Below are 10,397 nucleotides of genomic sequence, written 5' to 3'. Positions count from 1 at the left end.
ACAGAGTTTCTCTCTGGTGTCAATTTTTACCAGAGTTAGGCTTTACTGAGTTAGGCTTGAGAAAACAGTGAAGGCCTTCCATAGTGTGTACATTCAAAGGACTTCTTTCCAGTGGGACTTCAAATGTGTATTTACAGATGTGTAAGTGGTGCAGGCTTTCCAACATTCCATACCTCATCGGGCTTCTCTTTAGTGCAAATACTTAAATGTCGAATCATGTGAAGCGGTGAAGACTTTCTCGCAATCTTTAGATTCATCAGGGGCTTCTCTAGTGTGATTTCTCAAATGGAATTTCCCACATTCACCACTTCCTAGGTCTTCTATCCATTATGAGTTCGTAAATGTTTTTTAAGGAATGAGGGCCAAGCAAAAGCTTTTCCACATTCCTTACATTGATAGGGTTTTACTCCAGTGTGAATTGTTAAATGTCCAATTAAGCTTGAGGAAAGATGGAAGGATTTCCCACATTCCTTGCATTCATAGGGTTTCTCTCCAGTGTGGATTCTCAAATGTTCGTTAAGTCGTGAGGAATAAGTGAAGGCTTTCCCACATTCCTTACATTTATACGGCCTCTCTCCAGTGTGAATTCTCAAATGTGCTTTAAGAATTGAGGAACTACTGAGGGCTTTCCCACATTCCTTACATTTATAGGGCTTCTCACCACTGTGAGTGTGAACATGTCTGCGAAAGGCTGAGATCCAAGCGAAGCATTTCCCACATTCCTGACATTCAAAGGGCTTCTCTCCAGTGTGAATTCTCAAATGATGATGAAGATATGAGGAGCTGCTGAAGGCTTTCCCACATATCATACATTTATAAGGCTTCTCACCGGTGTGAGTTTGAACATGATTACGAAGCGTTGAAGGCCACCGGAAGTGTTTCCCACATTCTTTACATCCATAGGGCTTCTCTCCAGTGTGAATCATAAAATGTACATAAAGGTGTGAGGAAGTGTAGAAAGATTTTCCACATTCACTACATACAAATGGTTTTATTCCAGCGTGAAATCGAGTGATGTGTTCATTGAGCTGTTTCATATTTGCATAGCATTTTCCACATTCCCTACATTCATAGGGTTCTCTAACAGTGTGCATTTGCGTATACATAGGATAACCCGCTGAGGGAACTGAAATCCTTGGAAATGGAAGCATCCATTCATTGAGATATCCTCCACTGTACATTCTCCCGTGTGCCTGAAAGTGGGAATGACTAATGAACATCTTCCCACAGTCCCCATTTTCAAAAGACTTCTCTGCCAGACTGGTTCTCTCATACACGTTATGTGGAGTCAGGTTGAAGACGCTGCCACACTGATTCAATTCAGAAAGCTGCTCTCTCAGAGAGCTTCCCTTTTGCAGAGTATGGAAGCTGTTGGCATACTGACTGTGCTCAAAAGTGTTCTCTGTATTTTCAGTTCTCATGTGTGTGTGAAGGAATAGGTGTTGGCTTAAGACTTTCCCACTTTGCTCACAGTCAGAGAGCTCTGCTCCCTGGTGGGTCCTCGCCTGTGGATAAATGGATGAAAGCTGATGATAGGATTTTCAGATCCATTATAGATTTCATCCTTCTAAAGCTAAAAACATTATGATGATGACTCTTCCCATTTTCATTACATAAACACAGCTCCTGCTGACAGCTTTCAAGTTAAATGAGGGAACGCCTCTGACAAAAACTGATGCCATCTACTCTGCTCTTACAAACATTCCATCAAAATTACAGGAAAATGTTTAGACTCATTCCCTCATACATGTAGGAACTTGTACTTGTGGTATCAGGGAAGCAACAATTTCCAAGACAGATTTGGGTTATCCTCCCCAAATCATAATCAGAGTATCTCTGAATTGCTTTCTCTTGGATGAATGCCATTTGTCTCAAATATCTCCTACTTGCACTGAATTTATAACAAAACTACCAATCTTTTTTTGACTGTGGAAAAATAGGAAAATCACAACTCAATCTTACTTTTTGAATTTCTCTGGCTGTTTTTCCTTCCCAAAAATCCTGGAGAGATGGTGACTCTTTGCTTTGATGTGGAGTTTTCCATTCTAAAGTAAAATAAATGTTAAGCATTTGCAGAAACAAATCGCAGGTTAAACAATTTTTTAAAAAGATAAGACTTGGTTTTCTTTACTTTCATATTAAAAATGGTGAAAAGGGGAGCATGTGAGTATATAGTCAGTTAAACATCTGATTCTTGATTTTGGCTCAGGTCAGGATCTCACGGCTGTCAGATTGAGCCCCACATCAGGCTCCATGCCAACAGCTGGAGCCTGCTTGGGATGATCTCGCTCTCTCAAAAAAAAATAAGCATTAAAAAAATGATAATAAAATAATAAAGAAAAAAGATTTCAGCAGTTTGTTTATGGGAAAAATTTAGCACTAAGTGCAGATAGTCAAACTTTGGTGGTTTACTATAAAACAATTTTTGGAAAATTAAGTATAGTGAGCAGTAACAGACTATTATCAAGGTAGAAAAGTGGGAAACATCTAAACAACTAAGATCCACCAAAATGATAAACTTGAAGAAACATAACAGGTTATTTTGTGAATCATAGAAAGCTTAAGAGGGAAGGAAGCTGAAGATACCCAGAAACATCAGACACAAATGGCTTCAGCATTATGAAACAAAATGAATCTTAAGTTTTATACATTAAAGTTGCAAATATGCCATATTTCAAACTGAGTAGTGACATTCTTCTCATTCACCAGTGATATCTGTCACAACACTCACCTTGGAAAACATCTTTCTCCACTGTTCTCAACTCTTCTTGTTCCAACCTAGCTACTAGCCTGGGTTTCGACTGTTGATATCCTGTCCATGAGGAAAGGTACATTAATAGAAGAGGACTGTGCAAGAAATGACAAAGCTCTTGGTCAACCAGGAAATAGATTTCTAATGAAAACAGTAAAATCAGTTCAAAAGGTCTAGAAAAGCAAATCAAAAGATTACTGATCTCTGACTCTGAAAACCTAACCCAAAGGTATGTACACATTTACTGAGCACATAGATGTTTATTCAAACAATAAATAAAGGAGATGAAGAAAGGAGACCTTCCTTTTGATGGGGAAATCACTAGTGCGGTAGTCTCAAATGTTAGAGTGCGTTGCAGTCGTCAGGATGGCTTATTGAACACAGATGTGGCAACAACCCCGGCTTTATCATTCAGAATGTCAAAAGTGGAGTCTGATTTGGGGTGCCTGGGTGGCTCAGTCGGTTCAGCATCCACCTTCAGCTCAGGTCACAATTTTGTGGTGTAGGAGTTCAAGCCCTGCGTTGGGTTCTGTACTAACAGCTCACAGCCTGGAGCCTGCTTCAGATTCTGTCTCTCCCTCCCTCTGCCCCTCACCCACTTGTGCTGTGTTTCTCAAAATAAACAAACATTCAAAAATATATATGGTAAAAAAAAAAAAAAAAGGAGGGTCTGACAATGTAAATTCCTAACAATAATGATGTTACTGTGGACCCTAGGGCCACATTTCCAGAACACCCACTGCAGATTACAACCCATTAGTGCAGGGACTATGCAGCTCTTATTCCCAATTATGTTTTAGATTAGGCACCACCAAGGCTGGAAACACATTAAGTATATGATCCATGTCAGGAATGGTGGCAGCCTCACCTACTGTGACCAGGTTCTGGTAGTTCTCCAGCATCACGCTTCTGTACAGGTTTCTCTGAGCGAGGTCCAGTAACATCCACTCCTCCTGGGTGAAGTCCACTGCCACATCGTCAAAGGTCACTGCAATCTAAACCATCACACCCGTGTTGGCTTGGGACAAGAAACATCCCCACCAACGTTCANCCTCCTGGGTGAAGTCCACTGCCACATCGTCAAAGGTCACTGCAATCTAAACCATCACACCCGTGTTGGCTTGGGGCAAGAAACATCCCCACCAACGTTCACAGAGACTCACTACTGACGCGGGGTCATGAGGTTTCTCATCCATCCTCCCCCAGTTCTGTGGCTCTAGGTTACTGTTCTCTGAATCTAGACTCACTCACGGCTCCTCTCCACTCCTATGGTTTTCATGTCACCTTTTATTTTATTTATTTATTTATTTATTTATTTACTTACTTACTTACTTTTTACAAATAGTTTATTGTCAAGTTGGTTTCCATATAACACCCAGTGCTCATCCCCACAAGTGCTTGTCACCTTTTAAACAAGACCTTATGTGGCATGACCAGAGTAGTAGGTGTTCGCGGTTTCCTCTACTATCACACACTCTAGCACACTACAGATCCTTCATAAACAGCACAGAATGACTGACTTTTTTGAGAAAAGCACACAGCAAGGTGAAAGCCTGCATTTATAATCCATGAACTTCAGGACTGATTACTGAAATACTGAGACTATTTTCAGGGTAATAGTTTCCACTTCCAGAGCAAAGTCAACTGGGGATTCAGTCCTTGTCTGGGGTTTATTTGCTTTAGGAAGCTCAGGACACAGGTGTGCCTAGAAGGAATGTGTCCACCCGGTGGATGTAAGTATGGCATTCTGTTGACTGACACACTTTTTTATTACCTGATTATAATTTTTCAGCCAGACAGCCACCATCCTTTTTATCTCTGTGTTTTCCTCAGGATGGGAGAATGGATTCCTAGAAAGAACATCTTAGGGAAAGGAAAGGATACTTCAGAATACAGAATGGCCCTATTTCCCAGAATCACCCACCTGAATATCATCCCATCCTATTTTAAGATTCCCATATATCCCTGCACAAGAAATCTCACAGAAATACACACTACTGCCATAAAACGCCACAGAAGCCCTGCCTGACCTGGAGCCAGAAAAGGGACTTGCTAGACCTGCTACCTATGAGGTCATGGTCTTATTTTATAGGTATGGAAAATTAACCCCTAAAACATTTGGTTCTTTATTTGCCCAAAATAATAAAACTCATTAATGAGATAATGTAGCACCAATTCCCAACACACACACACCAGGAAGCTGACTTAGATAACAGCATTTTCTGGCATATTTCAGCTCTTTCTGAAAGAACCAGCAGTATGACTTATTTAGGACCATGTTGTTGGATCAATGTTGTGTGGGAGCGACTTTTAAGAATTCTCTGGAAATGAGAATCAACAATGACTTACCATGGGTCAAGTCAATGCCTGCCATCTTGGGAGAGTGACGGTGAAGTCTACCTACTGGGAAATTTGATCACTTTAATACAACTTAGCAATGTAGGTGAATATGGCAATCTTTGTTATTCTTGACATAGGAATGCCCAGAGTCCTTTTCATACCAGTCATTAATCAGCAAGCATTACCAATCCATCATCATACATTAGCTCTCTCTCTGGAGGCAATGTGTGGGAAATTCACTAAAAAAGGTATAATCTATGGCATGAAAGTCACTAACATAAATTATCATTCACTGAAAATCAATTATGTGACAGGTATCTGTCTCACTAGCTTTATATATATCAGCTCACTTAATTAGTGTAACAGCCCATTTCAATATTNTATAATCTATGGCATGAAAGTCACTAACATAAATTATCATTCACTGAAAATCAATTATGTGACAGGTATCTGTCTCACTAGCTTTATATCAGCTCACTTAATTAGTGTAACAGCCCATTTCAATATAGATATCACTAGCCCTACTTAATAGCTGATAAAGCTAGATTCACAAAACACTAATCATTGGTCCACCACCCTCCAATTAGGAAAAAGAGATCCAGAATTGAATGCAAATAGGCTTGTCTCAAATGTTTGATCTCCTGAGGTTATTCCCAAATATGATCAGATGTCAATCTAGACCTGCACTGTCTAATTTAGTAGCCATCAGCCACATATGCTGTTGAGTATCTGATATGCAGTTTGTAAAACAGGATTTTAAAATACATCTACATTCTCAACTGTATTTATTACATGCATATACTAATACCAAGTACATGTCATGAAAATTTATGTTCAATGAATTTTAAAATCTTACTATGGCTTGAAGAATTTAAAATACTTTAATTTTAGCGGTGCCTGAGTGGCTCAGTCAGTTAAGTATCCTACTTTTGATTTCAGCTCAGGTCATGAGCTCACAGTTCATTGGTTCAAGCCCCACATCAGGCTCCACACTGACAGCCCAGAGCCCTCCCCAACTTTTGCATGCACGCTCTCTAATAAACAAACTTAAAAAAATTAGTGACTCTTCAATAAATGTAACACGGAACAGCTGCCCAAATGCTGATATACAATACTGCATCCAAACGATGGCAAACACTAGGAGTTCCAGTCTCTTTACCATAAATGAAATTAATCCTCATGACCCAAAAATGTTTTTTTCCCAAGGATTTCTTATTCTACAAATGAAAAAGACCAGAACCCTGAAAATAACAAGCTATCACAAACACTGCATCTCAAATGCTAGTATAGACTGCACTTACTCCTAGAAGTCTTAAAATAGGGCCTTTGGACTGAACAGGCCCACAAATGTGTTTACTTTTTGGACACCCACACAAACATTTTTCCATTTGGTTTTGTCTCCTTTTTTAATGGAGATGTAACCGCTATGCAATCAAAAATGTAGATCTTAGGTATTTTCAGGATGAGCTCTGACAACTGTAGTTACTCATGTTATCAGTCTTAAAAAAATAGAGAATGGATAGCATATCGAACTTCTAAAAAAACAGACAACATATTTGTCTCCCTGAAAAGCCATCTTCAGCCTTCTAGTTCACTCCCTCCCCCTAATTCCAGACAATCTGTTTCTACTAGTTCCTAGATAGGTTACTCAGTTTGTACATTTATAAACATAGTATGCTTACTTTTTTCCATTTAAAGAAACAGCAAGGGAAAAAACATTCTTAACTCTCCCAGTGAAGTTTGGACTTGTCCATTTCTTCTTGTATTTCTGTCAAGCATTAGTTTATTATCTTGGGCAACATTGTTATTGGATAGGTACAAATTCTGAAATCGTATCACGTTAGAGATATTGAATCTTCTATTATAAAGGACTCTGTGTAGTAATGATTTATGACAATGTTGTCTGACATGGAGATACATTTTCTTTTGGAGAGCTCTTTGGGTATCAAAGATGCTCTTTATTTTCCAGTATGTGACATAGGGCCTGGTGCCAGGTGATTGATGACTGACAGACCAAGACCACAAAGTCCCTATGTCACTCAAAGCACATCTAACTAGGGACGCCTGGCGGGCTCAGTCAGTAGAGCATGCAACTCCAGATCACAGGTCATGAACTCAAGCCCCATGGTAGGTGCAGAGGCTTATTTAAGAAAAAAAAATTTTTTTTTAATTTATAAAAACCAAAGTACATCTATCTAGATCACATTGAATTAACAGTCCCTAACAAAATATATGTCCCAGATTTCAGGAAATGTAGTTAAGTACTCTAGGAATACAAGTGTGTGAGAATTTCACACTTCTGAGCACTCACCCACCAGCCAAAGCCCGCCTGTAAATTTCTTCCCCACGGACCCCTAACATGGATACATGGTGCTGTTTCTTATACCTGTTGTCACTCATGGTTCCCTCCACTCATTTGCCCACCAATCATGGCTTGACTATAATCCAGACTACCTTTGCCCAGGCAACCCAGCAAACTTTACAACCAGTGGACTGCAAACCTACTGCTGATAATAAGGTCTGACCCAGTCTTGGTGGGTGAAGGGCCCTGTACAAATGTGACCTTCCTGGGGCGCCTGGGTGGCTTAGTCTGTTAAGCGTCCGACTTTCGCTTAGGTCATGGTCTCGCGGTTCGTGGGTTCGAGCCCCGCGTCGGGCTCTGTGCTGATTGCCGGCTCAGAGCCTGGAGCCTGTTTCAGTCTGTGACTCCCTCTCTCTCTGACCCTCCCCTGCTCACGCTGTCTCTCTCTCTCCTAGAAATAAATAAAACATTTTTTAAAAAATGTGACCTTCCCTATTACTCTCCATCATCTCTGTAGGGTCTGTGAGAGTGTTGTCTGCATCTTTGTTACTCTTCCAGCATATATCAAACAATCAAGGACAGGGGCCCCTGGGTGGATCAGTCGGTTAAGCATTTGACTCTTGCTTTCAGTTCAGGTCATGATCTCGTAGTTTTGTGAGTTCAAACTCATTATAGGGCTCTGCAATGGTAGCACAGTAATGTTTTAAAAAATTTTAACTCCAGGGGCGCCTGGGTGGCTCAACTGGGTAAGCGTCCAACTTCAGCTCAGGTCATGATCTCAGTCTGTGGGTTTGAGCCCTGCGCCCAGCTCTGTGCTGACAGCTCAGAGCCCAGGAGCCTGCTTCAGATTTTGTCTCCCTTTCTTTCTGCCCCTCCGGTCTGACCACTCTCTCTTTCTCTCAAAAAAAATAAATAAATAAAAAATTTTTTAAATAAAGAAATAAAGTCTTAACGCCAATGAACTCAGATTAAACCCAGCTGCAGCAAGCTACCACTCTGTGGTTCTTTCTTTCCCCAGCATCTAAATGTATAATTGCAATATAGACATTCTTGGCACCTGGCAGAATCCCCTTATCTCTGACCCGTAGGGTAAGGACCATTATGGTAGGAAGAGTTAAAAGGAGGATCCTGGAATTCCCACCACTGGACCTAATTATCCAGGAATAATACCGACACTGCTGGAGGAACTGCAAAGATTAATGCCAAAATCCACTTTGCCCAAGGACTGGGAAATAGGGATTGGCTTTGAAGAAATAAACCACAGACGTCAACAATCACAAGACCAACTCCAGAAACCTAAACTAAACCTAAACTGTACTGGGTTCACATGTTTTGTCTATGCTTGTATTTATCTGCACATGTTTATCTGCATAAACTAGGCTTTCACTTCTGCTATGTCCTTTCCGTTTTTGATTAATATACAAGTTATTACAGGGTAACATTACAATTTAGCTTTTAGGTAAATAATTTCCACGAGACCATGACTAAATTTGAGGAGTACTTTACAAATAGACTGTGATGGAGAGCAAATGACACTTGACGTACATTTAAAACGCCCTTAGGCAATAATAATTTGAGGTACACACCACCCCCAAAATAGTCTCTGACAGATATATTTTGAAGCCTCTGAAACTGAAGTTGGGAAACTAAAACTGATAGGCCTGTTTCTGCAAATGAAGTTTTATTAGATAAAACCACACCCATTTGTTTAGTAAGGGCTATAGTTGCTTGTGCATCTACAAAGGCAGAGCTGAGGAATTCCAGGCTCTGTGGCCAGCACAGCGGAATACACTTGCTGAGAGAGGACTTCAGCCACCCCCACTTTAACCTCAAACTTTCTAACTGATGGTCTTCTTTCCAGCTTCTCTCTGAACTCAGACAAAAAGACCATGTGGGGAAATGATCTTCTGATGGGAACCTAAACTGCCCCCTTCAGCAAGAAGTACTAGCTGAGCCGGCAAGACCCTGCATGATGGACTCCAAGACAATAATGCACCCGATCTTCACAGCCCACCGCAGGTACCCACTAACCTTTCTTGGGCATTTTCCTTATATAAACCTCTAAGTATTTGCAGCACTTTCGCTGCATTACTACCTGGGCCTTTTCAGACAAAGTTGGCAAGCCTGGGTACTGACTCACTTACCAGTGTATGAAATTACAAGAAATAAAACATTTTACGATAGCATGCAAGGCACCTGGGTGGCTCAGTTAGATAAATATGGATTTGGTAGGAGGTTGGGGTGGCTTGAGTGGCTCAGTCAGTTAGGCTTCTGACTTCAGCTCAAGTCATGATCCCAGTTTCTGAGTTCCAACTTCTGCATCAGGCTCTCTACTGTCAGCGCAGTATCCACTTAGGATCCTCTGTTCTATCTCTCTGCACCTCCCACGCTCTCGCTTGTGCTCTCTCAAAAATAAAAAATAAACTAAAATAAGGTTGACTTCAGCTCAAGTCATGATCTCACGGTTTGTGATTTCAAGCCCCACACTGGGCTCTCTGCTGTCAACACAAAGCCCTGCGTTGGAACCTCTGTCCTCCTCTCTCACTGCCCCTCCCCCACTCAGGCTCGCTCTCTCAAAAATAAATATTTAAAATAAATAAGTAGGGGTGCCTGGGTAGCTCTGTCATTGAGCGTCTGACTTCAGTTCAGGTCATGATCGCATGGTCCGTGAGTTTGAGTTTGAGCCCCATGACGGGCTCTGTGCTGACAGCTCAGAGCCTGGAGCCTGCTTCAGATTCTGTGCCTCCCCCATCTCTGTCCCTCTCCCACTCTCTCAAAACTAAACATTAAAAAAAAGAGCATGGAAATCTCAAAAACTCTGAGTTTCTCAAAGCACGTGTGAGTCTTCCAAGTCGGTATTATGAAGACATAACGGCGCTGCCATAAGTTAGAATAGCCTAACAGAAAATTATCATACATAAATCTTGAATAAATCCGAAATCCAAAACATATTTTGAGGTAAAGTGGGAAATTTTAGTTTTATACAGTACATATTGCATCACA

The 10,397-nt window shown here is 40.9% G+C and overlaps 1 protein-coding gene across 1 annotated transcript; it reads right to left on the bottom strand.

The window, feature by feature from the left end:
• Positions 1 to 320: 320 nt before the first annotated feature.
• On the bottom strand, positions 321 to 5,126 carry LOC144234619 (zinc finger protein 426-like). The gene is made up of 6 exons (XM_077767957.1): positions 5,102 to 5,126; positions 4,527 to 4,615; positions 3,621 to 3,747; positions 2,732 to 2,812; positions 1,963 to 2,045; positions 321 to 1,505 (listed from the first exon to the last, which is right to left on the bottom strand). Exons 1-6 carry the CDS (start codon positions 5,124 to 5,126, stop codon positions 321 to 323), a joined length of 1,590 nt encoding a protein of 529 aa, XP_077624083.1.
• Positions 5,127 to 10,397: the final 5,271 nt, after the last annotated feature.

This window comes from Crocuta crocuta, unplaced genomic scaffold (genome assembly GCF_008692635.1).
Source record: "Crocuta crocuta isolate KB4526 unplaced genomic scaffold, BGI_CrCroc_1.0 scaffold115, whole genome shotgun sequence".
Taxonomy (NCBI): domain Eukaryota; kingdom Metazoa; phylum Chordata; class Mammalia; order Carnivora; family Hyaenidae; genus Crocuta; species Crocuta crocuta.
The sequence above is the reverse complement of the archived record's forward strand: the minus strand, read 5'-3'. Positions and strand labels throughout refer to the sequence as shown.